The sequence below is a fragment of the Ranitomeya variabilis genome, chromosome 5, assembly GCF_051348905.1.
Source record: "Ranitomeya variabilis isolate aRanVar5 chromosome 5, aRanVar5.hap1, whole genome shotgun sequence".
Classification (NCBI taxonomy): domain Eukaryota; kingdom Metazoa; phylum Chordata; class Amphibia; order Anura; family Dendrobatidae; genus Ranitomeya; species Ranitomeya variabilis.
The window spans coordinates 582,539,964-582,567,671 of NC_135236.1; the positions used below are offsets into that span (position 1 = coordinate 582,539,964).

General features: G+C 43.3%; 1 protein-coding gene across 1 annotated transcript in view; it reads left to right on the forward strand.

Moving 5' to 3' along the window:
- The window catches only part of LCP2 (lymphocyte cytosolic protein 2), a 1,300,494-nt gene that overhangs the window by 512,342 nt on the left and 760,444 nt on the right, over nt 1–27,708 (forward strand). Inside the window, exon 10 of the mRNA XM_077265986.1 lies at nt 21,287–21,361. Coding sequence (XP_077122101.1) covers nt 21,287–21,361 — 75 coding nt within the window. The remainder of the gene's footprint in view (nt 1–21,286; nt 21,362–27,708) is intronic.

Genomic DNA, 27,708 nt, shown 5'->3' on the forward strand with positions numbered 1-27,708 from the left:
GCGCCCCATTCTGTAATGTGCTGCACCCATTCTGCGCCCCCATTCTGTCATGTGCTGCTCCCATCGTTGATGGCCCCCATAAGATGCTCCATAGCATAATATGCCCCGTATGCTGATGCTGCGATTTAAAAAAAAAAAATGACAGACTCACCTCTCGTCGCTGGGCGCCGAGTGCCTAAGCAGGCGGGAACACCAGCGCACTATGGGGGTCAGGTGCTGGAGTCGCCGCTGGCTAAGGCCCCCGGTGTAACAGCGTGTTCCTCCCCCGGCCTGTGTCCCTGGACTGCTATGTAATCAGGCTTGAGTCAACAACCAGAAGGGGGAGCTTTCCCTCATGGAGGGATGGATCCCAGGACACAGAACAATAGACTCATGTGTTGGCTGATTCAATTGTGTGGTGACTTGCGAAGGGCTGGGATCGTATGCTGAGGCGAGATCCTGGTGCCCGTGTGTGGAGGATTAAAAGCTGCCACGTGGAATGGTGTTGTGTCCCTCATCTGCTGGATCCAGTAAACCCATCCCAGGATTATTTTTCTTTTCCCTGGCTTCGGATTGCCAGGTGGCGCCCCCGGATCTGCTCCCTTTGTGTGGACTCATTGTAGACTAATTACGGACGCTGCAGAATTACTTTGATTTGTGTTGTCCCAGTTCCCTGTTCCGATAAATCTTATTGGATTGATTACTGGCGTGGTGTCTCTTCCTGCTCTGTCGCATGCCCCATCACACCCGGCACTTGCGATATTCACCTGTCCCTGTTCCACCGCCGCGCGCCACTCTGTCATCCGTGTCCTCTGGCTGTGACTGTTGAGGCAGGGGGCGCGCACTGACCACGTCATCGCGCCCTATGACCTGAACGTCACAGCCAGAGGATGCGGAAGACCCGGCGGTGGAACGGGGACAGGTGAATATAGCATGGCTCACCCTCCCCCTTCATACTCACCCTCCTGGTGCGTCTCTGCTTCTCCGTTGGAGATAGCGGTATGCGTTCAGTGCTTACTCATACCACGATCTCCTGGGCCACAATCCTCCTCCCCGGATGCATCACACTGTGGGATCCAGACTGTGCAGACGCGTCGCGCTTGCGCAGTCTATAAAGGCTTTGGACAGAGTGACGCTATCAGCGTTATAATATATATATTATATATATATATATATATATATATATATATATATATATATATTTATATACAATGGTGTTCAAAAGTCCTGCATAGGCGTGAAGAAAACTATATGTTTCATACTTCTGCATCTCTACAGTGAAACTGGTGGGACATATATGTTTTTGTAATCCCTCATCGTATGCCATACTCATTTTTGAATGTCCCAAGTGTATAAATTGTTATGGTATGCGCATTTTTGATAATTTTTTTTACAGCATAACCATACCTACACCAGTACAGTGTGTAGAATGGTGAACAGGTTTCTAAGTTCATTAACTTCCAATGCAAGTTCACACAGACTTAAATTTAACGTTTTAAGATTTATTATTTTTTATTTAATTCAGAGTCCTGAAAAGGGCCTTTAGAGTGCATCTTTAGCTTCTAATACTTTATTGGCCAGCCTTTGCTCTTGAGCACCAGCTTGCATCTCTGTGGCTTTGAGTGAACAAGCTTCTGCAGATGTTCACGAGTGATGATGTGGTTCCAGGCCTGTATCAGAGCCTCAATCAACTCACTCTTGGTCCTTGGCTGTTTTCTAGATATCTCTAATGATACCTTGTGCCACAACTTTTCAATTGGATTGAGGTCCGGGGACTGAGCTGGCCAGTCAATAGTAGCCACCTTGTTCTTTTTTTTCCTTTCCGTTACTGTCTTAGCTCTGTGACAAGGAGCATTATCATCCTGGAAGATGTAATCCCCTGAAAAGAGGTATTGAGCAGAAGGAAGCATTTTCTTATTAAGGATGTCTATGTATTTTTTTGCATTAACCATACCCTCCACAATATGAAGCCTTCCAACACCATTGGCTGCCATACAGCCCCAGACCATTACTTTCATCGGATGTTTCACAGAGAAGCTCAAACACTCTGGCTTGTACTCTTCATGTGGGAACCTTCTCACATAAGACTTGCCATCATTTCCTAAAATGCAAAAAGTGCTTTCATCACTAAATAGCACTTTTTCCCACTCCTCCTTCCTCCATTTTAAATATTTCAATGCCCACAGTTTTCGCCTTTGTCTTTGTATGGATGTCATCAATGGCTTCTTTCGGGCCTTGCACCCTCTCAATCCTGCTTCCAAACATCTCTTCCTAACAGTTGATGTTGCTACCTCAATATTGCACTTTTCTTGCCATTCTCGCAGAAGCTGAGGAGAGGTGAGTTTTCGATTGGCAAGGGATGTTCTTATGAGTACTCTATCCTCCCTTTTAGTTGACTTTCTGGGCCGACCAGATCTGGGCCTGTCCTGGGTAATTCCAAGCTTCTTATGTTTCTGCAAAATTCTTACGACTGTACTCTGATTACAGCCGACCTTCCTTGCGATCTGTGGGCCAGTATAACCCTCTTCATGTAGCACCACAACTCGCACACGATCCTCCGCTGACAAAAATCTGAAGGCTCCCATCATAAAACTCTACAGTATGATTCAGCTAGATAGACCAACAGATAAAACAAACAAACAAAGCAGCAGATGGGATGTAATGTGATTGGCTGCCATATCCAGGTTATGATTGGTCACAAGAACCTCATCTGTGATTGGCTAATTTTGGATCTGAAGCTGTACAATATTTAGTTGTGCTTTCAATTCCCATATTGTTGCAATAATATCAGGCAAAACTGCTTCAAAAGCTAAAAATATTACAGGGAGAGAATGCAAAATTGTATTCTGAACAAAACCATATATAATATGTCATATTAGCATTGAAGATATTCGACAGAAAACGTTTAAAACTTGAAAAATCAATTTATCCTATACCTATGCAGGACTTTTGAACACCACTGTATATATATACTGTATATATGTATACACACACACACACCACTGTTATGACCCCAATGGCAGAGGGTCTCAAAAGTACATACAGGGCCGGTTTTAGACAAAGTGGGGCCCTAGGCAAAAATTTAAAGTGGGGCCCCAAATGTTGACATTGTAAAATCACGCAAACATTTAGGTTACATTACATGAGCAGGATGAGGATACAGTTGGTGGAGGGGCCTGGAGCCAGTGCTCACACTATGGCCCCCATATTTAGGGGCCTTATATCAGCCAACAGGTCTGCCACTGTTAGCTGTATGCAGGGGCATTGCTAGGGTCAGAAAAGATTGGGGGCACAAGCCCCAAGACAAAGAGTTGCCCCCAACCCCCTCTTATTTTTTTTTTTAACACCACAGATAATACAGTGATTACTCTCTGAGTACAGATAATTTAGTATATATCACATGCAGTCCTATGTAACACCACAGATAGACATAGCGTTTCAGAGTAAGACTATGTTCACATGCAGCATTTTTTTCAGTAGCCAAAACCTTTTCTATTAGCAGTAAAAATGTTGCGTTCAAAACACCGGTTTTTCAGCTGGTTTTGTGGTGTTCTTCACACTTTTTTCAGCTTTTTTTTGGAGTGAGGATGTTTGCTTTGTCTACAGTATGTTTAAGACCACATTCATACGATCAGTATTTGGTCAGTATTTCACATCAGTATGTGTAAGCCAAAGCCAGGAGAGTGAGAAATACCGAAGTAGTGACGTGTTTCTCAGGCTATGTGCCCATGTTGCGTATTTGGCTGTGGATCTGCAGCAGTTTTCCATGCATTGTAAAGCACCATGTAAACTTATGGAAAACAAAATCCGCCGTTCACATGCTGCGGAAAATACCGCGCAGAAACGCTGCGTTGTATTTTCTGCAGCATGTCAATTCTTTGTACAGATTCCACAGCGTTTTACACCTGCTCCATAATAGGAATCCGCAGGGGTAAAAACGCTGTTGAAAACCGCACAAAAAATGCGGGAATTCCACCGTAAATCCGCCCTGTGTTTTACCTGCAGATTTTTAGGAATCTGCGTGGAAAAATCCACAGCAGATTCCGCAACGTGTGCACATAGCCTCATTGTTCCACTGCTGTTTCTGCATAACAAATACTGACCTAATAGTTTAATTCACCAAAACCACTTAAAAAATTGCAGTGAAAAATGCCGTTGCAATATCTGCAGCTTTTTTAATCTTTCATTGCTTTCTACAGGTGAAAACACACTGAAAGAAGTGACACGCTGCAGATTTAAAAAACTCTACAGTTCTGAAATCCAGTCAGAAAACAAACAAGCGCATGCAGAAGATTTCGGAAATCTCCTATGTTTTGCTGGCACTTTGAAAAGCAGCTTTTCGCCATGTTCATATGCAGAATTTTTGCAGCTCTTTCTTCTGCAAATAAGAAGTTTACAGCATTTTACAGCACAAGCAAAAACTGAGATTTTCAGAAATCTCCTGCACACCCTTTTATTTTCTCCTGACTGAATTTCACAACTGCAGCGTTTTTTAAATCTGCAGCGTGTCGCTTTCAGCAATTTTTTTCACCCGTAGAAAGCAATGAAAAAGTTTAAGAAATGCTACAAATGTTGCAACGTTGTTTTTCGCTGCGTTTTTTGTGAATAACACTAACTTTATTAAACATGTACTGTAGACAAAATGCATACTGTAAAAAACAAACAGCAAAAGCTCTAAGGGTGTGTGTCCACAATCAGTAAACACTGCGGGTCGGCTGCTGTGTACTTGTGCAGCGTCCAACCCGCAGCGGCCAGATGTTACAGCATAGTGGATGGGAGTTCAAGAAATTCCATCTCTACTATGCACGCACTGACACCCGCACCTCACCTGCGGAGACAGACATGGGGCGTGTCTGTCCAGACCCCAGAATGCCAATTTATCTGGCGTAGACGCGAGTCTCCACCAGAGAAATCTCACCCCTGCAATGTATAGGACGCAGGGATTCCGCACAGATCAATGAACACATGCGGAATTACCTGTGTTCAAAACATGGCAGCACTTTGGACGCAGCACGTGTCCACTGCATCCAAAGGGCTGTCATTTCTGGATCCTCTGCACATACCCTAAAAAATGGGTGCTTTGAAAGAATGTTTTTACTGCCAAGAGAGCAGGCTTTGGCTGCAAAAAAAAGCACAAAAAACACTGATTCCTATGCACACCTGTACTATATATGTGTATGGTTTACCCTTATTATTTCACGTGGGAATTGATTTATTTCTATATAATAAATGCCCTGATTCAGCAGACAATATTCCTGCCTTGTGTCATCCAGACAGTAGTGACAGGAGGTCGCCCTGTCAGATTACAAGCAGTGACTGTGGTCAGAGCCCATGCTGATCCCTGCTGTATGTGACTGTGAAACCTGATCCTACAGCAAACAGCACAGAGCTCCGGACCACATGAGTAAATCACTGCACTGAGGGGGTCTCAAGGGGGGTTTGGGAGACACGTTCTGGGACTACAGAGCAATGCACAGCATTATTCACTGCTGAAAACTCTCTGGGCACTTCATACAGGGGTTGCAGATGCAAGGGGCCCCCTTGTAGGTGGGGGCCCCAGGCGTCTGCCTGGTCTGCCTGTGCCAAACGCCGGCCCTGAGTACATACCAAGTCTGCAAACACAAAAAACCAGCTCATAGGGCAGTGGTAACTGGGCTGACCGTATATCTAATCCTAGCACCACAAATAGCAGCAGCCGGGGAACGTGCCTACGTTGGTTCTAGACGTCTCGCGCCAGCCGGAGAACTAACTAACCCTAGAAGGGAAAAGATAGACCTTTCTTGCCTCCAGAGAAAAGACCCCAAAAGTTGGATACAAGCCCCCAACAAATAATAACGGTGAGGTAAGGAGAAAAGACAAACGTAAGAATGAACTAGATATTTAGCAAAGAGAGGCACACTGACTAATAGCAGAATATAGTAAGATGACTTATATGGTCAGCAAAAACCCTATCAAAATTTCCACGCTGGATATTCAAGAACCCCCGAACCGTCTAACGGCCCGGGGGGAGAACACCAGCCCCCTAGAGCTTCCAGCAAAATCAGGAATCACATTTAGTACAAGCTGGACAAAAAATAAGAGCAAAGCAAATAACCAAAAAACAAAGAAGCAGGACTTAGCTTAATTTTGCAAGATCCAAGACCAGCAGACAGGAGCAAACAGAAAGGAACTGATTACAACGATGCCAGGCACAAGACTGAGAAACCAGGAAGTTTATATAGCAACACCCCTGGACTAACGACCCAGGTGGGTGCCAAACTGAGGAAAGACAATCCCAGAGTCATATCACTAGTGACGACCACAAGAGGGAGCCAAAAAAGTCTAATTCACAACAGTACCCCCCCTTTAAGGAGGGGTCACCGAACCCTCACCAAGACCACCAGGGCGATCAGGATGAGCAGCGTGAAAGGCACGAACTAAATCGGCCGCATGCACATCAGAGGCAACCACCCAGGAATTATCCTCCTGACCATAGCCCTTCCACTTGACCAGATACTGAAGCCTCCGCCTGGAGAGACGAGAATCCAAGATCTTCTCCACCACGTACTCCAACTCGCCCTCAACCAACACCGGAGCAGGAGGCTCAACAGAAGGAACCACAGGTACAACGTACCGCCGCAACAAAGACCTATGGAACACGTTGTGAATGGCAAACGACACCGGAAGATCCAAGCGAAAGGACACAGGATTAAGGATTTCCAATATCTTGTAAGGACCGATGAAGCGAGGCTTAAATTTAGGAGAGGAGACCTTCATAGGAACAAATCGAGAAGACAGCCATACCAAATCCCCAACACGAAGTCGGGGACCCACACCGCGGCGGCGGTTGGCAAAACGCTGAGCCTTCTCCTGTGACAACTTCAAGTTGTCCACCACATGATTCCAGATCCGCTGCAACCTATCCACCACGGAATCTACCCCAGGACAGTCAGAAGGCTCCACATGTCCCGAGGAAAAACGAGGATGGAAACCAGAGTTGCAAAAAAATGGCGAAAACAAAGTAGCGGAACTAGCCCGATTATTAAGGGCAAACTCAGCCAACGGCAAGAAGGTCACCCAATCATCCTGATCTGCAGAAACAAAACACCTCAAATAAGCCTCCAGAGTCTGATTAGTTCGCTCCGTTTGTCCATTAGTCTGAGGATGAAAGGCAGACGAAAACGACAAATCAATGCCCATCTTAGCACAAAAGGATCGCCAGAACCTGGAAACAAACTGGGATCCTCTGTCAGACACAATATTCTCAGGAATGCCGTGTAAACGAACCACATTCTGAAAGAACAAAGGAACCAGATCGGAAGAGGAAGGCAGCTTAGGCAAAGATACCAAATGGACCATCTTGGAAAAGCGATCACATACCACCCAGATGACAGACATGCCCTGAGACACCGGTAGATCTGAAATGAAATCCATGGAAATGTGTGTCCAAGGCCTCTTCGGGACAGGCAAGGGCAAGAGCAACCCGCTGGCACGAGAACAGCAAGGCTTAGCTCGAGCACAAATCCCACAGGACTGCACAAATGACCGCACATCCCGTGACAAGGAAGGCCACAAAAAGGACCTAGCCACCAGATCTCTGGTGCCAAAAATTCCCGGATGCCCTGCCAACACCGAGGAATGAACCTCGGAAATGACTCTGCTGGTCCACTTATCAGGAACAAACAGTCTGTCAGGTGGACAAGAGTCAGGTCTACCAGCCTGAAATCTCTGCAACACACGTCGCAAATCCGGAGAAATGGCTGACAGGATAACTCCCTCTTTGAGAATACCAACTGGTTCTGCGACTCCAGGAGAGTCAGGCACAAAGCTCCTTGAAAGAGCATCAGCCTTCACATTCTTTGAACCTGGTAAATACGAGACCACAAAGTCAAAACGGGAGAAAAACAATGACCAGCGGGCCTGTCTAGGTTTCAGGCGTTTAGCAGACTCGAGATACATCAGATTTTTGTGATCAGTCAAGACCACCACACGATGCTTAGCACCCTCGAGCCAATGCCGCCACTCCTCAAATGCCCACTTCATGGCCAACAACTCCCGATTGCCAACATCATAATTCCGCTCAGCAGGCGAAAACTTCCTAGAGAAAAAAGCACATGGTCTCATTACAGAGCAACCAGGGCCTCTCTGCGACAAAACGGCCCCTGCACCAATCTCAGAAGCATCCACTTCAACCTGAAAGGGAAGTGAGACATCAGGCTGGCACAAAACAGGCGCCGAAGATAACCGGCGCTTCAACTCTTGAAAGGCTTCCACGGCTGCAGGAGCCCAGTTAGCAACATCAGAACCTTTCTTGGTCATATCCGTCAAAGGTTTAACAACGCTAGAAAAATTAGCGATAAAACGACGGTAGAAGTTAGCAAAACCCAAGAACTTCTGAAGACTCTTAACTGACGTGGGTTGAGTCCAATCATGAATAGCTCGGACCTTGACTGGGTCCATCTCCACCGCAGAAGGGGAAAAAATAAAACCCAAAAAGGGAACCTTCTGTACTCCAAAGAGACACTTTGAGCCCTTAACAAATAAAGCATTCTCACGCAAAACCTGAAACACCATCCTGACCTGTTCTACATGCGAGTCCCAATCATCAGAAAAAAACAGAATATCATCCAGATAAACAATCATAAATTTATCCAGATACTTCCGGAAAATATCATGCATAAAGGACTGAAACACTGAAGGAGCATTAGAGAGCCTGAAAGGCATCACCAAGTACTCAAAATGACCTTCGGGCGTATTAAATGCAGTTTTCCATTCATCTCCTCGCTTAATGCGCACAAGGTTGTACGCACCACGAAGATCTATCTTGGTGAACCACTTGGCACCTTTAATCCGGGCAAACAAGTCCGACAACAGAGGCAAAGGATACTGAAATTTAACAGTGATTTTATTCAGAAGCCGATAGTCAATACAAGGTCTCAAAGATCCGTCCTTCTTGGCCACAAAAAAGAATCCCGCACCAAGAGGGGAAGAGGATGGACGGATATGCCCCTTCTCCAGAGATTCCTTGATATACGAACGCATTGCGGTATGCTCAGGTACAAGACTGAGAAACCAGGAAGTTTATATAGCAACACCCCTGGACTAAGACCCAGGTGGGTGCCAAACTGAGGAAAGACAATCCCAGAGTCATATCACTAGTGACGACCACAAGAGGGAGCCAAAAAAGTCTAATTCACAACACACCACACATTTATTCTATGTGTATATCTCTATTCTATCGTAATCTAACCTGTCACTCTGATTAAAATGTACGTGGCTGATCATTTGCCGGCTTTTAATCTATCTATCTATCTATCTAGAATATATATACATTTTGAAGAATATTACGTTTTAAAACTATGTGTAAATGATTAATAACATTTCTGTATGTAAAATCTCATGTTAAAATCGCACTGCAGTCGGATGTAGATCGGGTGTTAGGTGTGAAAAGTCAGATTGTACTCGCACAAAAAACGCCTGACACTCACATGACACTTGCATTGCACTCGTCAGACTTTCCTGCAATAAATAGAACCGATTTTTAAATCGCTAGTGTGTCTCCAGCCTGTGTATATAATAGTGGTGTGAGATCAGTGGCCAAGGTCATTTAACCCCTTAAAATTCAGTTACTTATTCAAATCATTAAAGGGAACCTATCACCCCGTTTTTTAAAAATTAGATAAAAGTAGTGTGAAATAGGGGCAGAGCTGGACTTTACATTACTGCCTTTTCGGTGCCTTTACACCTGCCTTTTAGGCTGCCGAAATACCTTTGTGAAGTGGCCGTTTTGTCCTGTCACTCAAGTTGGTCAGGTCGGATGGGCGTGGTCACAGCGCTGTTTCTCCCCCAGATCAGGCTCATCATTACGTTGGTGGCGTAGTGGTGTGCGCATGTCCAAAGAGAAGATCCACTGCCCAGGAGATTCAAAACAGCGCGGTCTTCGCTATTCGCCGTTTACTGGTGGGCGCGGCCATCTTTCCTGTGGCCGCGCGTGCGCAGATGGATCGCTCTGCTGCCCGGGGCTTCAGGAAAATGGCCGCGGGATTCCACGCGTGCGCAGATAGAGATCGCGGCGACCATTTTCCTGAAGCCCCGGGCAGCAGAGCGCTCCATCTGCGCACGCGCGGCCACAGGAAAGATGGCCGCGCCCACCGGTAAACGGCGAATAGCGAAGACCGCGCTGTTTTGAATCTCCTGGGCAGTGGATCTTCTCTTTAGACATGCGCACACTACTACGCCACCAACGTAATGATGAGCCTGATCTGGGGGAGAAACAGCGCTGTGACCACGCCCATCCGACCTGACCAACTTGAGTGACAGGACAAAACGGCCACTTCACAAAGGTATTTCGGCAGCCTAACGGGGGTGTAAAGGCACCGAAAAGGCACTAATGTAAAGCCCAGCTCTGCCCCTATTTCACACTATTTTTTATCTAATCTTTAAAAAACGGGGTGATAGGTTCCCTTTAAAATCAATGCCAACTTTGATGCCAATTCTCACGGCCAGAACCCATTTGGGAAAAGCTAAAGTGACATGAATTTCATGCAGGGCATCAAAATGCATGTAATAATGGTGTCAGATCAGTGGCCCAAAGTCATTTAACCTCTTAAAAAATCACTTACTTATTCAAATATGTGAAAATGGGCTGTTTGCCCAATTTGATGCCAGTTCTGATGCCCAGTACCCATTTGGGCAAGGCTAAAGGGACCTGAGTTTGATGCAGGGCATCACTATCTGTGAATTGTAATCGTCAGATCAGTGGCCCAAAGTCATTTAACCCCTTGAAAACACCAGTTGCTTATTCAAATCTGTGAAAATGGGCTGTTTGCCGACTTTGATGCCAATTCTGGTGCCCAAAACCCATTTGGGCCATGCTGAAGGGACCTGGGTTTGATGCAGGGCATCACTTTCTGTGTATCTTAAGTGTCAGATCAGGGGCCTAAAGGCATTTAACCCCTTAAAAACATCAGTTACTTATTCAAATCTGCGAGAATGGGCTGTTTGCCCACTTTGATGCCAATTCTGGTGCCCAGAACGCATTTGGGCCAGGCTGGAGGAACCTTGGTTTGATGCAGGGCATCACTGTCTGTGTATTTTAAGTGTTGTATCAGTGGCCCAAAGGCATTTAACCCCTTAAAAACATCAGTTACTTATTCAAATCCGTGAAAATGGGCTGTTTACCCACTTTGATGCCAGTTCTGATGCCCAGAACCCATTTGGGCCAGGCTGAAGAGACCTGTTTTTGATGTGGGGCTCCCTGTTTTATATGTATGCACTGTGGTATCAGTGGCCCAAAGGCATTTAACCCCTTAAAAACATCAGTTACTTATTCAAATCTGCGAAAATGGGCTGTTTGCCTAAATTGATGCCAGTTCTGATGCCCAGAAAACATTTGGGCCAGGCTGAAGGGACCTGGGTTTGATGCAGGGCATCACTTTCTGTGTATTTTAAGTGTCAGATCATTGGCCCAAAGACATTTAACCCCTTAAAAATAGCTGTTACTTATTCAAATCTGTGAAAATGTGCAATTTGCCCACTTTGATGCCAGTTCTGATGCCCAGAACCCATTTGTGCCAGGCTGGAGTGACATGGATTTCATGTGGGGCATCAGTAGGTATGTAAATCAGGTGTTATATCAGTGGCACAAAGGCATTTAACCCCTTAAAAATAGCTGTTACTTATTCAAATCTGTGAAAATGTGCAATTTGCCCACTTTGATGCCAGTTCTGATGCCCAGAACCCATTTGTGCCAGGCTGCAGTGACATGGATTTCATGTGGGGTACCAGTAGGTATGTAAATCAGGTGTTAGATTAGTGGCACAAAGGCATTTAACCCCTTAAAAATAGCTGTTACTTATTCAAATCTGTGAAAATGGGTGATTTGCCCACTTTGATGCCAGTTTTGATGCCCAGAACCCATTTGTGCCAGGCTGGAGTGACATGGATTTCATGTTGGGCATCAGTAGGTATGTAAATCAGGTGTTAGATTAGTGGCACAATGGCATTTAACCCCTTAAAAATAGCTGTTACTTTTTCAAATCTGTGAAAATGTGCAATTTGCCCACTTTGATGCCAGTTCTGATGCCCAGAACCCATTTGTGCCAGGCTGGAGTGACATGGATTTCATGTTGGGCATCAGTAGGTATGTAAATCAGGTGTTATATCAGTGGCACAAAGGCATTTAACCCCTTAAAAATAGCTGTTACTTATTCAAATCTGTGAAAATGTGCAATTTGCCCACTTTGATGCCAGTTCTGATGCCCAGAACCCATTTGTGCCAGGCTGCAGTGACATGGATTTCATGTGGGGTACCAGTAGGTATGTAAATCAGGTGTTAGATTAGTGGCACAAAGGCATTTAACCCCTTAAAAATAGCTGTTACTTATTCAAATCTGTGAAAATGGGTGATTTGCCCACTTTGATGCCAGTTTTGATGCCCAGAACCCATTTGTGCCAGGCTGGAGTGACATGGATTTCATGTTGGGCATCAGTAGGTATGTAAATCAGGTGTTAGATTAGTGGCACAAAGGCATTTAACCCCTTAAAAATAGCTGTTACTTTTTCAAATCTGTGAAAATGGGTGATTTGAGTACTTTGATGCCAGTTTTGATGCCCAGAACCCATTTGTGCCAGGCTGGAGTGACATGGATTTCATGTGGGGCATCAGTAGGTATGTAAATCAGGTGTTAGATTAGTGGTACAAAGGCATTTAACCCCTTAAAAATAGCTGTTACTTATTCAAATCTGTGAAAATGTGCAATTTGCCCACTTTGATACCAGTTCTGATGCCCAGAACCCATTTGTGCCAGGCTGGAGTGACATGGATTTCATGTGGGGCATCAGTAGGTATGTAAATCAGGTGTTATATCAGTGGCACAAAGGCATTTAACCCCTTAAAAATAGCTGTTACTTATTCAAATCTGTGAAAATGTGCAATTTGCCCACTTTGATGCCAGTTCTGATGCCCAGAACCCATTTGTGCCAGGCTGCAGTGACATGGATTTCATGTGGGGTACCAGTAGGTATGTAAATCAGGTGTTAGATTAGTGGCACAAAGGCATTTAACCCCTTAAAAATAGCTGTTACTTATTCAAATCTGTGAAAATGGGTGATTTGCCCACTTTGATGCCAGTTCTGATGCCCAGAACCCATTTGTGCCAGGCTGCAGTGACATGGATTTCATGTTGGGCATCAGTAGGTATGTAAATCAGGTGTTAGATTAGTGGCACAAAGGCATTTAACCCCTTAAAAATAGCTGTTACTTTTTCAAATCTGTGAAAATGGGTGATTTGAGTACTTTGATGCCAGTTTTGATGCCCAGAACCCATTTGTGCCAGGCTGTATTGACATGCATTTCATGTGGGGCATCATTAGGTATGTTAATCAGGTGTTAAATCAGTGGCACAAAGGCATTTAACCTCTTAAAAATAGCTGTTACTTATTCAAATCTGTGAAAATGGGTGATTTGTCCATTTTGATGCCAGTTTTGATGCCCAGAACCCATTTGTGCCAGGCTGGAGTGACATGGATTTCATGTGGGGCATCAGTAGGTATGTAAATCAGGTGTTAGATCAGTGGCACAAAGGCATCTAACCTCCTCAAAATAGCTGTTACTTATTCAAATCTGTGAAAAAGTGCAATTTGCCCCCTTTGATGCCAGTTCTGATGCCCAGAACCCATTTGTGCCAGGCTACAGTGACATGGATTTCATGTGGGGTACCAGTAGGTATGTAAATCAGGTGTTAGATTAGTGGCACAAAGGCATTTAACCCCTTAAAAATAGCTGTTACTTATTCAAATCTGTGAAAATGGGCGATTTGACCATTTGATGCCAGTTTTGATGCCCAGAACCCATTTGTGCCAGGCTGGAGTGACATGGATTTCATGTGGGGCATCATTAAATATGTAAATCAGGTGTTAAATCAGTGGCACAAAGGCATTTAACCCCTTAAAAATAGCTGTTACTTATTCAAATCTGTGAAAATGTGCAATTTGCCCACTTTGATGCCAGTTCTGATGCCCAGAACCCATTTTTGCCAGGCTGCAGTGACATGGATTTCATGTGGGGTACCAGTAGGTATGTAAATCAGGTGTTAGATTAGTGGCACAAAGGCATTTAACCCCTTAAAAATAGCTGTTACTTATTCAAATCTGTGAAAATGGGTGATTTGCCCACTTTGATGCCAGTTCTGATGCCCAGAACCCATTTGTACCAGGCTGGAGTGACATGGATTTCATGTGGGGCATCAGTAGGTATGTAAATCAGGTGTTAGATTAGTGGCACAAAGGCATTTAACCCCTTAAAAATAGCTGTTACTTTTTCAAATCTGTGAAAATGGGTGATTTGAGTACTTTGATGCCAGTTTTGATGCCCAGAACCCATTTGTGCCAGGCTGTATTGACATGCATTTCATGTGGGGCATCATTAGGTATGTTAATCAGGTGTTAAATCAGTGGCACAAAGGCATTTAACCTCTTAAAAATAGCTGTTACTTATTCAAATCTGTGAAAATGGGTGATTTGTCCACTTTGATGCCAGTTTTGATGCCCAGAACCCATTTGTACCAGGCTGGAGTGACATGGATTTCATGTGGGGCATCAGTAGGTATGTAAATCAGGTGTTAGATTAGTGGCACAAAGGCATTTAACCCCTTAAAAATAGCTGTTACTTTTTCAAATCTGTGAAAATGGGTGATTTGAGTACTTTGATGCCAGTTTTGATGCCCAGAACCCATTTGTGCCAGGCTGTATTGACATGCATTTCATGTGGGGCATCATTAGGTATGTTAATCAGGTGTTAAATCAGTGGCACAAAGGCATTTAACCCCTTAAAAATAGCTGTTACTTATTCAAATCTGTGAAAATGTGCAATTTGACCACTTTGATGCCAGTTCTGATGCCCAGAACCCATTTGTGCCAGGCTGGAGTGAAATGGATTTCATGTGGGGCATCAGTAGGTATGTAAATCAGGTGTTAAATCAGTGGCACAAAGGCATTTAACCCCTTAAAAATAGCTGTTACTTATTCAAATATGTGAAAATGTACGATTTGCCCACTTTGATGCCAGTTCTGATGCCCAGAACCCATTTGTGCCAGGCTGCAGTGACATGTATTTCATGTGGGGCATCAGTAGGTATGTAAATCAGGTGTTAGATCAGTGGCACAAAGCTATTTAACCCCTTAAAAATAGCTGTTACTTATTCAAATCTGTGAAAATGGGTGATTTGCCCACTTTGATGCCAGTTTTGATGCCCCGAACCGATTTGTGCCAGGCTGCAGTGACTTGGATTTCATGTGGGGCATCAGTAGTTATGTAAATCAGGTGTTAGATCAGTGGCACAAAGCTATTTAACCCCTTAAAAATAGCTGTTACTTATTCAAATCTGTGAAAATGGGCGATTTGCCCCCTTTGATGCCAGTTTTGATGCCCAGAACCCATTTGTGCCAGGCTGAAGTGATTTGACTTTGATGTGGGGCATCAGTAGGTATGTAAATCAGGTGTTAGATTAGTGGCACAAAGGCATTTAACCCCTTAAAAATAGCTGTTACTTATTCAAATCTGTGAAAATGTGCAATTTGCCCACTTTGATGCCAGTTCTGATGCCCAGAACCCATTTGTGCCAGGCTGGAGTGACATGGATTTCATGTGGGGCATCAGTAGGTATGTAAATCAGGTGTTAGATTAGTGGCACAAAGGCATTTAACCCCTTAAAAATAGCTGTTACTTTTTCAAATCTGTGAAAATGGGTGATTTGAGTACTTTGATGCCAGTTTTGATGCCCAGAACCCATTTGTGCCAGGCTGTATTGACATTCATTTCATGTGGGGCATCATTAGGTATGTTAATCAGGTGTTAAATCAGTGGCACAAAGGCATTTAACCTCTTAAAAATAGCTGTTACTTATTCAAATCTGTGAAAATGGGTGATTTGTCCATTTTGATGCCAGTTTTGATGCCCAGAACCCATTTGTGCCAGGCTGGAGTGACATGGATTTCATGTGGGGCTTCAGTAGGTATGTAAATCAGGTGTTAGATTAGTGGCACAAAGGCATTTAACCCCTTAAAAATAGCTGTTACTTATTCAAATCTGTGAAAATGTGCAATTTGCCCACTTTGATGCCAGTTCTGATGCCCAGAACCCATTTGAGCCAGGTTGCAGTGACATGGATTTCATGTGGGGTACCAGTAGGTATGTAAATCAGGTGTTAGATTAGTGGCACAAAGGCATTTAACCCCTTAAAAATAGCTGTTACTTATTCAAATCTGTGAAAATGGGTGATTTGCCCACTTTGATGCCAGTTCTGATGCCCAGAACCCATTTGTACCAGGCTGCAGTGACATGGATTTCATGTGGGGCATCAGTAGGTATGTAAATCAGGTGTTAGATTAGTGGCACAAAGGCATTTAACCCCTTAAAAATAGCTGTTACTTTTTCAAATCTGTGAAAATGGGTGATTTGAGTATTTTGATGCCAGTTTTGATGCCCAGAACCCATTTGTGCCAGGCTGTATTGACATGCATTTCATGTGGGGCATCATTAGGTATGTTAATCAGGTGTTAAATCAGTGGCACAAAGGCATTTAACCCCTTAAAAATAGCTGTTACTTATTCAAATATGTGAAAATGTACGATTTGCCCACTTTGATGCCAGTTCTGATGCCCAGAACCCATTTGTGCCAGGCTGCAGTGACATGGATTTCATGTGGGGTATCAGTAGGTATGTAAATCAGGTGTTATATCAGTGGCACAAAGGTACTTAACCCCTTAAAAATAGCTGTTACTTTTTCAAATCTGTGAAAATGGGTGATTTGAGTACTTTGATGCCAGTTTTGATGCCCAGAACCCATTTGTGCCAGGCTGTATTGACATGCATTTCATCTGGGGCATCATTAGGTATGTTAATCAGGTGTTAAATAAGTGGCACAAAGGCATTTAACCTCTTAAAAATAGCTGTTACTTATTCATATCTGTGAAAATAGGTGATTTGTCCACTTTGATGCCAGTTTTGATGCCCAGAACCCATTTGTGCCAGGCTGGAGTGACATGGATTTCATGTGGGGCATCAGTAGGTATGTAAATCAGGTGTTAGATTAGTGGCACAAAGGCATTTAACCCCTTAAAAATAGCTGTTACTTATTCAAATCTGTGAAAATGGGTGATTTACCCACTTTGATGCCAGTTTTGATGCCCCGAACCGATTTGTGCCAGGCTGCAGTGACTTGGATTTCATGTGGGGCATCAGTAGTTAAGTAAATCAGGTGTTAGATCAGTGGCACAAAGCTATTTAACCCCTTAAAAATAGCTGTTACTTATTCAAATCTGTGAAAATGGGCGATTTGCCCCCTTTGATGCCAGTTTTGATGCCCAGAACCCATTTGTGCCAGGCTGAAGTGATTTGACTTTGATGTGGGGCATCAGTAGGTATGTAAATCAGGTGTTAGATTAGTGGCACAAAGGCATTTAACCCCTTAAAAATAGCTGTTACTTATTCAAATCTGTGAAAATGTGCAATTTGCCCACTTTGATGCCAGTTCTGATGCCCAGAACCCATTTGTGCCAGGCTGGAGTGACATGGATTTCATGTGGGGCATCAGTAGGTATGTAAATCAGGTGTTAGATTAGTGGCACAAAGGCATTTAACCCCTTAAAAATAGCTGTTACTTTTTCAAATCTGTGAAAATGGGTGATTTGAGTACTTTGATGCCAGTTTTGATGCCCAGAACCCATTTGTGCCAGGCTGTATTGACATGCATTTCATCTGGGGCATCATTAGGTATGTTAATCAGGTGTTAAATCAGTGGCACAAAGGCATTTAACCTCTTAAAAATCGCTGTTACTTATTCAAATCTGTGAAAATAGGTGATTTGTCCACTTTGATGCCAGTTTTGATGCCCAGAACCCATTTGTGCCAGGCTGAAGTGACATGGATTTCATGTGGGGCATCAGTAGGTATGTAAATCAGGTGTTAGATTAGTGGCACAAAGGCATTTAACCCCTTAAAAATAGCTGTTACTTATTCAAATCTGTGAAAATGTGCAATTTGCCCACTTTGATGCCAGTTCTGATGCCCAGAACCCATTTGTGCCAGGCTGGAGTGACATGGATTTCATGTGGGGCATCAGTAGGTATGTAAATCAGGTGTTATATCAGTGGCACAAAGGCATTTAACCCCTTAAAAATAGCTGTTACTTATTCAAATCTGTGAAAATGTGCAATTTGCCCACTTTGATGCCAGTTCTGATGCCCAGAACCCATTTGTGCCAGGCTGCAGTGACATGGATTTCATGTGGGGTACCAGTATGTATGTAAATCAGGTGTTAGATTAGTGGCACAAAGGCATTTAACCCCTTAAAAATAGCTGTTACTTATTCAAATCTGTGAAAATGGGTGATTTGCCCACTTTGATGCCAGTTCTGATGCCCAGAACCCATTTGTGCCAGGCTGGAGTGACATGGATTTCATGTTGGGCATCAGTAGGTATGTAAATCAGGTGTTAGATTAGTGGCACAAAGGCATTTAACCCCTTAAAAATAGCTGTTACTTTTTCAAATCTGTGAAAATGGGTGATTTGAGTACTTTGATGCCAGTTTTGATGCCCAGAACCCATTTGTGCCAGGCTGTATTGACATGCATTTCATGTGGGGCATCATTAGGTATGTTAATCAGGTGTTAAATCAGTGGCACAAAGGCATTTAACCTCTTAAAAATAGCTGTTACTTATTCAAATCTGTGAAAATGGGTGATTTGTCCACTTTGATGCCAGTTTTGATGCCCAGAACCCATTTGTGCCAGGCTGGAGTGACATGGATTTTATGTGGGGCATCAGTAGGTATGTAAATCAGGTGTTAGATCAGTGGCACAAAGGCATCTAACCTCCTCAAAATAGCTGTTACTTATTCAAATCTGTGAAAATGTGCAATTTGCCCCCTTTGATGCCAGTTCTGATGCCCAGAACCCATTTGTGCCAGGCTGCAGTGACATGGATTTCATGTGGGGTACCAGTAGGTATGTAAATCAGGTGTTAGATTAGTGGCACAAAGGCATTTAACCCCTTAAAAATAGCTGTTACTTATTCAAATCTGTGAAAATGGGCGATTTGACCACTTTGATGCCAGTTTTGATGCCCAGAACCCATTTGTGCCAGGCTGGAGTGACATGGATTTCATGTGGGGCATCATTAAATATGTAAATCAGGTGTTAAATCAGTGGCACAAAGGCATTTAAGCCCTTAAAAATAGCTGTTACTTATTCAAATCTGTGAAAATGTGCAATTTGCCCACTTTGATGCCAGTTCTGATGCCCAGAACCCATTTGTGCCAGGCTGGAGTGACATGGATTTCATGTGGGGAATCAGTAGGTATGTAAATCAGGTGTTAAATCAGTGGCACAAAGGCATTTAACCCCTTAAAAATAGCTGTTACTTATTCAAATATGTGAAAATGTACGATTTGCCCACTTTGATGCCAGTTCTGATGCCCAGAACCCATTTGTGCCAGGCTGCAGTGACATGGATTTCATGTGGGGCATCAGTAGGTATGTAAATCAGGTGTTAGATCAGTGGCACAAAGCTATTTAACCCCTTAAAAATAGCTGTTACTTATTCAAATATGTGAAAATGGGTGATTTGCCCACTTTGATGCCAGTTTTGATGCCCCGAACCGATTTGTGCCAGGCTGCAGTGACTTGGATTTCATGTGGGGCATCAGTAGTTATGTAAATCAGGTGTTAGATCAGTGGCACAAAGCTATTTAACCCCTTAAAAATAGCTGTTACTTATTCGCATGTGTGAAAATTGGTTCTCTGCCCACTTTGATGCCAGTTCTGATGCCCAGAACCCATTTGTGCCAGGCTGGATTGACAGGAACTTGAAGTGTGGCATCACAAGGTATGCAAGTCAGGTGTCAGATCAGTGGCACAAAGCCATTTAACACCTTTAATACCATACCTCAGTGCCCACTTTGATGCCCATTTTTGTGCCAGCCTTCTAATATTTTTATGTTTTTAAGTGTATTCACAAGAGGGCACATGACCGCATAATATTATATACTTAGAATGGTTTATTTTTATTGAAAAACCTGAAAAAAACAGAAAATAAAAAATAGCCGAATAAGAAACTGCTGAATAAGAAACCAACTTCAGCCCGAATAAGAAACTGAACGAATAAGAAACCAACTTCAGCATCGTCCAGTGTCTTCATATAGTACTGTAAAGACACCACACTGGTCCCGCAGCTTCCAACATAATAACATACTATTATATATAATAACACCACATATAATAGTATGTTATTTATGTTATTAAATATTTTACCACATTTTTTTGCTTCAAATATTTTTTTTCCCTATTTTCCACCTCTAAAACCTGGGTGCGCCTTATAGTCCGGTGTGTCTTATAGTCCGTAAAATACGGTATTCCCTTGATTTCCTCATCTCTTCAGCATCAATGCTCCAGTGGTTTCCAGCCTGAAATTAAAGACGTTCCACCCATCAATTATGTGACAGGTGCAAAAAACAATTGGTCTCACCAGAGACATTTACATGTACAGCTTGCAACTGCTAAGCCGAGTGATTGGACAGTTGCAGCAGACAGGACATCATCACTTCCATCATGGCCAGGGACCAAAGAAATAGCGGAAATGAGCTGGGTAGTTCAAGGGATAAGTGAAGTTCATTTATTCACATTAAAACATCCCTTATGCTGATACAAAACTCAAAACAAGCATAGTGCCAAAAAGTTTTTTGCAAAGTTTCATAGACAGGATCCCTTTGAAACTCAGTTCTGGCAAAATTGGATTGTAGGCAAGTATATAATAAATAGGCTGCCTCTAATGAATACCTAAAAATTTGTTCCTTAAGTCTGGTTCAGATGGGTGTATTTCTTGGTTTTTATATGAAACAAAATGCCCAGACCGCACATCTCCCAACCTGAACTTACAGTGTCATCAGCACATATTTGGTAGTATATTTGCCTCGTGAGAAATGCAATAAGTACTAGCATGACGGTCAAAATATACCTGGCTTTGAATCTGGCCTCAAATCATGCCAGTTATTTCAATAATTGCCTGAGTATCAGCTTACAGTTGACAGTGCTGTTCCTAATCCAGTTTTATCCAGTGGAACCTGCCACATGCTGCAGTTCCCGGTTTCCTTTATTCCTGGTCTTGTTCCTGTTTCAGAAACTTACAGTGGGTTAATCACAAAGAAAAAAATTGTTATTCAACTGAATTTTAGAAATAAACAGTTTACTCACAGAAATAGAAAAAATGTTTCCCATCTCTGCCCTAATTTAATGTACACGAACATGTGTCTATTTTTTTTTTCTATTACAGCACTAGCTCCAAGTGTAGACAGAACAACCAAGCCAACTATTCAGGCAAATACTGGAAAACTGCCTCCTACTTCAGGTTAGTAAACCAAAATGTGATCACCTGTAACATATACTATAAAAATTAGATTTCTGATTTGGAATATTTTATGGAGAAGAGAGATAAAATTGTGCTAACACTCTACCATACCTTGATCCAAAAGTACCAAATTTCCATTCTGAAACATACTTCACACTTCAATAATCTTGGTCCAGCTAAGATAAGGGAGACAATGATATGCAGATAAATAATGTACATAGTAACATCACTAATGCAATACCTTTTGTCTGCACTGATTATTTACAGTGTACATGTAATATTGTTAATTATTCCTAGGCAAGCCTGATTAGCAAACCGCCATATTAATAAATAGGCAGTTGACTGGTTCATTTGCAGAGTGACCTATCAGACTTAAAGGGAACCTGTCTGTAGTATTCAAGTCTGTAATCCACCAGAAAAGCAGCATCAACCTTCTTCAGCACAATTGTTAGACAAATTGTATTTTTGATCAGTAATTTTAGTATTGTACAACTACAGTGCTGTCGGTCAATCTAAAAGGTAATAAAACGCAAACCGTAATATTTAACCCCTTTCGGACATTGGGCGTAATAGTATGCCAATGTCAGACACCCTTCTTTTATGTGGTCTCTGGCGCTGAGCCCACATCTTTTCCAGCACATGTCAGCAGTTTTGAACAGCTGACATGTGCCTCTAACAGCCGCGGGTGGAATCTCGATCCACCCGCTGCTGTTAACCCATTAAATGTCGATGCCAAACTCTGACAGTGGCATTTAACACATGCTTCTGGCAAGTGCGCCGGAAATCCCGCCCATCGGTACCCATTTCACATGACCACGGGTCACTGATGGGCTGGCATGACAACCAGAAGTCTCCAGCAGACTTCTATGGTTGCCACTGCCGGATTTCTGTGAGCGCCGCCAGGTGGTCGGTGCTCATATTAAGTCGGCAATTCTGCTACATACAGGTGATCTGATCATCGCCTGTATGTAGCAAAGGTAATCGGGTTATGGCAGCTTCTAGTCTCCCATGGAGGCTATTGAAGCATGCCAAAAGTAAAATAAAAATGTTTTTAAAAATATTAAAAAAATAAAAAATATATACGTAAAAGTTCAAATCACCCTCTTTTGACCCATTCAAAATAAAATAATACAAAAAAGTCAAACATACACATATTTGGCATCGCTGCATTCAGAAACGCCCAATCTATCAATATGAAAAAAGAATTAACCCGATCATTAAATGGTGTAACACGAAAAAAAGTTAAAACTCCAGAAATACGTTTTCTCAGTCGCCGCAACATTGTAATAAAATGCAATAATGGGCGATCAAAAGACCATTTCAGCACCAAAATGCTATCTTTAAAGAGTCAGCTTGGCATGCAAAAAATAAGCCCTCACTCAACCTGAGATCATGAAAAATGGAGACACTATGAATATCGGAAAATGGCGCAAATTCTTTTTTTTTGCAAACTTTGGAATTTTTTTTGACCACTTAGATAAAAAAGAACCTAGACATGTTTGGTGTCTACGAACTCATAATGTCTTGGAGAATCATAATGGCTGGTCGGTCTTTGCATTTAGTGAACATAGTAAAAAAGCAAAACAAAAAACGGTTGTGGAATTGCACTTTTTTTGCAATTTCACTGCACTTGGAATTATTTTCCCATTCACGATATATTAAAACCGATGGTATCGTTCAAAAGAACAATTTGTCCCCCAAAAACTAGCCCTCACATGGCGATTGACAGAAAAATAAAAAAGTTATGACTCTGGGAAGAAGGTGAGCAAAAAACAAAAATGCAAAAATGAAAATACCTACTGTCATGAAGGGATTATGAAAATAAAAGTGAGGTTTTGTCTTTCTTAGGCCGGAGTCACACTACTGTAGAATACGGCTGTGTGCTTTGCGAGAAGACATCGCATAGCACTCGACCCAGTATTTATCAATTTGGCAGCTCACACCAGCATTTTTTTCCCAGGCATATTTGACGTGCATATAAAATCGCAGCAGGTTGCGATTGGCACCAAAACTCGGCTGAGAGTCGTCAATGTAACTCTATGGGTATGAAAAAAAAAAAAATCACACAGCACTTGGACCATGCAAGTGCTGTCCGCTTTTTTTTCCCACTGATGTCCTTTGAAAAGCTGGCAGTTCATCTGCCGCATACAGTAAAATCAAAGAGTGACAGGTTAAGATACTATATATATATATATATATATATATATATATATATATATATATATATATATATATACAGTACAGACCAAACGTTTTGACACCTCATTTAAAGATTTTTCTGTATTTTCATGAAAATTGTACATTCACACTGAAGGCATCAAAACTATGAATTAACACATGTGGAAATATATACTTAGCAAAAAAGTGTGAAACAACTGAAATTATGTCTTATATTCTAGGCTCTTCAAGGTACCACCTTTTGCTTTGATGACTGCTTTGCACACTCTTGGCAATCTCTTGATGAACTTCAAGAGGTAGTCACCGGGAATGGTCTTCCAACAATCTTGAAGGAGTTCCCAGAGAAGCTTTGCACTTGTTGGCCCTTTTGCCTTCACTCTGCGGTCCAGCTCACCCCAAACCATCTCGATTGGGTTCAGGTCTGGTGACTGTGGAGGCCAGGTCGTCTGGCATAGCACCCCATAACTCTACTTCTTGGTCAAATAGCCCTTACACAGCCTGGAGGTGTGTTTGGGGTCATTGAACATAAGGATGAATGACCTCGGGGAGATCAAAACATCCAACACCGCGGAGACACCATCACGTGTTTCTCAACGCAGTGAACCAGAACACTGCCCCCATCCCTTATGGTAAATATGCAAATGCATGTAGAAAAGCCACAGAGACTGTTATGACCTGGTGGTTAAGGAGCAACATGGGACGAGCTCTGAGGAGATGGTATCTTTACTGACCGCAGTTCCTGAACCTAACACCACACTAGAAGTAGCCGTGGAATGTTCCTGTCACTCCCTAGACAGCTCGTCACAGCCGGAGAACTAGCTACCCCTAAAGATGGAAACAGGAAAGCTATCTTGCCTCAGAGAAAGTTCCCAAAGGACAGACAGCACCCCACAAATATGGACTGTGAGTGGAGAGGGAAATGACAAACGCAGAATGAAAACAGGATTTAGCAAAGGAGGCCACTTCTAACTAGATAGACAGAATAGGAAAGGGTACTGTGCGGTCAGTATTAAAAGCTAGAAAAATCCATCACAGAGTTTACAAAAAGTCTCCACACCTGACTAACGGTGTGGAGGGCAAATCTGCTTCCCCAGAGCTTCCAGCTTAACAGAATATTGAATACTGACAAGCTGGACTAGAGCAAACATAAAATGAGCTGAATGATTAAGTCCACAGCAAGAGGACAACAAATGAACATGCAAGGACTTATCTTTGCTGAACAGGACCGACTATCAAGGAAAACCAAAGAGAGATCTGAATCCAACCAAGAAACATTGACAGCTGGCACTGGCAGAAGATCAGAGCCAGGCTAAATAGCAGAGCAGGAGAGACGATCAGTGGAAGCAGCTGCTAAGCTAAATCCAAGGAGCAGCATTTCCACTTAAAACCACCGGAGGGAGCCCAAGGGCAGAATTCACAAAAGTGCCATTTACAACCACCGGAGGGAGCCCAAGAACGGAATTCACAACAGTACCCCCCCTTGAGGAGGGGTCACCGAACCCTCACCAGAGCCCCCAGGCCGATCAGGACGAGCCAAGTGAAAGGCACGAACCAAATCGGCGGCATGGACATCGGAGGCAACAACCCAAGAATTATCCTCCTGGCCATAACCCTTCCACTTGACAAGATACTGAAGTCTCCACCTCGAAAAACGAGAATCCAAAATCTTCTCCACCACATATTCCAACTCCCCCTCAACCAACACCGGGGCAGGAGGATCAACAGAGGGAACAACGGGCACCACATATCTCCGCAACAAAGATCTATGGAAAACATTATGGATGGCAAAAGAGGCAGGAAGGGCCAAACTAAAAGATACCGGATTGATAATCTCAGAAATCTTATAGGAACTAATAAAGCGAGGCTTGAACTTAGGGGAAGAAACCTTCATAGGAACATGACGAGAAGATAACCAAACTAAATCCCCAACACGAAGCCGGGGACCAACACACCGACGGCGGTTAGCAAAACGTTGAGCCTTTTCCTGAGACAACGTCAAATTGTCCACCACATAAGTCCAAATCTGCTGTAACCTGTCCACCACAGAATCCACACCAGGACAATCAGAAGGCTCAACCTGCCCTGAAGAAAAACGAGGATGAAAACCAAAATTACAAAAAAAAGGTGAAACCAAAGTAACCGAACTAGCCCAAATATTAAGGGCAAACTCGGCCAACGGCAAGAAGGCAACCCAATCATCCTGATCAGCAGATACAAAGCATCTCAAATAGATTTCCAAGGTCTGATTGGTTCGCTCAGTTTGGCCATTTGTCTGAGGATGAAACGCCGAGGAAAAAGACAAATCAATACCCATCCTAGCACAAAAGGACCGCCAAAACCTAGAAACAAACTGAGAACCTCTGTCAGACACAATATTGTCCGGAATGCCATGCAAACGAACCACATGCTGAAAAAACAATGGAACCAAATCAGAGGAGGAAGGCAATTTAGGCAAAGGTACCAAATGGACCACCTTAGAAAACCAGTCACAAACCACCCAGATATCAGACATCCTCTGGGAAACAGGAAGATCCGAAAGAAAATCCATGGAAATATGCGTCCAGGGCCTCTCAGTGACCGGCAAAGGCAAAAGCAACCCACTAGCGCGGGAACAGCTAGGCTTGGCCCGGGCACAAGTCCCACAGGACTGCACAAAAGAACGCACATCCCGCGACAAGGAAGGCCACCAAAAGGACCTAGCAACCAAATCTCTGGCACCAAAAATCCCAGGATGACCAGCCAACACCGAACAATGAACCTCAGAGATTACCTTACTAGTCCATCTATCAGGAACAAACAGTTTCCCCACTGGACAGCGGTCAGGCTTATCAGCCTGAAATTCCTGAAGCACCTGCCGTAAATCAGGGAAGATGACAGATAGAATCACCCCCTCCTTGAGAATACCAACCGGCTCAAGGACTTCCGGAGAATCCGGCAAAAAACTCCTAGAGAGGGCATCAGCCTTAATATTCTTAGATCCTGGAAGATACGAGACCACAAAATCAAAACGGGAGAAAAACAGGGACCATCAAGCCTGTCTAGGATTCAACCGCTTGGCAGACTTGAGGTAAATCAGATTCTTATGGTTGGTCAAGACCACAATGCGGTGCTTGGCTCCCTCAAGCCAATGTCGCCACTCCTCAAATGCCCACTTCATAGCCAACAACTCTCGATTGCCGACATCATAATTACGCTCCGCAGGCAAAAACTTTCTGGAGAAGAATGCACACGGTTTCATCAAAGAACCATCAGAACTTCTCTGAGACAAAACGGCCCCTGCCCCAATCTCAGAAGCGTCAACCTCAACCTGAAAAGGAAGAGAAACATCCGGCTGACGCAACACAGGGGCAGAAGTAAATCGACGTTTAAGCTCCTGAAAGGCCTCAACAGCCGCAGAGGACCAATTCATCACATCAGCGCCTTTCTTCGTCAAATCGGTCAGGGGCTTCACCACACTGGAAAAGTTGGCAATGAAACGGCGATAAAAATTAGCAAATCCCCAAAATTTTTGAAGGCTCTAAACAGAAGTGGGTTGAATCCAATCATGAATGGCTTGGACCTTAACAGGATCCATTTCAATAGCCGATGGAGAAAAAATAAAACCCAAAAAAGAAACCTTCTGAACTCCAAATAGGCATTTAGACCCCTTCACAAATAGTGTTAGCACGAAGGATCTGAAATACCATCCTGACCTGTTTCACATGAGACTCCCAATCGTCGGAAAAAATCAAGATATCATGCAAATATACAATCATGAATTTATCAAGATAATTCCGGAAGATATCATGCATGAAGGACTGAAACACAGATGGGGCATTAGAGAGCCCGAATGGCATCACAAGGTATTCAAAATGGCCTTCGGGCGTATTAAATGCAGTTTTCCATTCGTCACCCTGGTTAATACGAAAAAGATTATACGCCCCTCGAAGGTCAATCTTAGTAAACCAACTAGCCCCCTTAATCCGAGCAAACAAATCAGAAAGCAAAGGTAAAGGGTATTGGAATTTGACCGTGATCTTATTAAGAAGGCGATAATCAATACAGGGTCTCAAGGAGCCATCCTTCTTGGCAACAAAGAAGAATCTCGCTCCCAACGGTGACGAAGAGGGCCGAATATGACCCTTCTCCAAGGACTCCTTAATATAACTCCGCATGGCGGCATGCTCTGG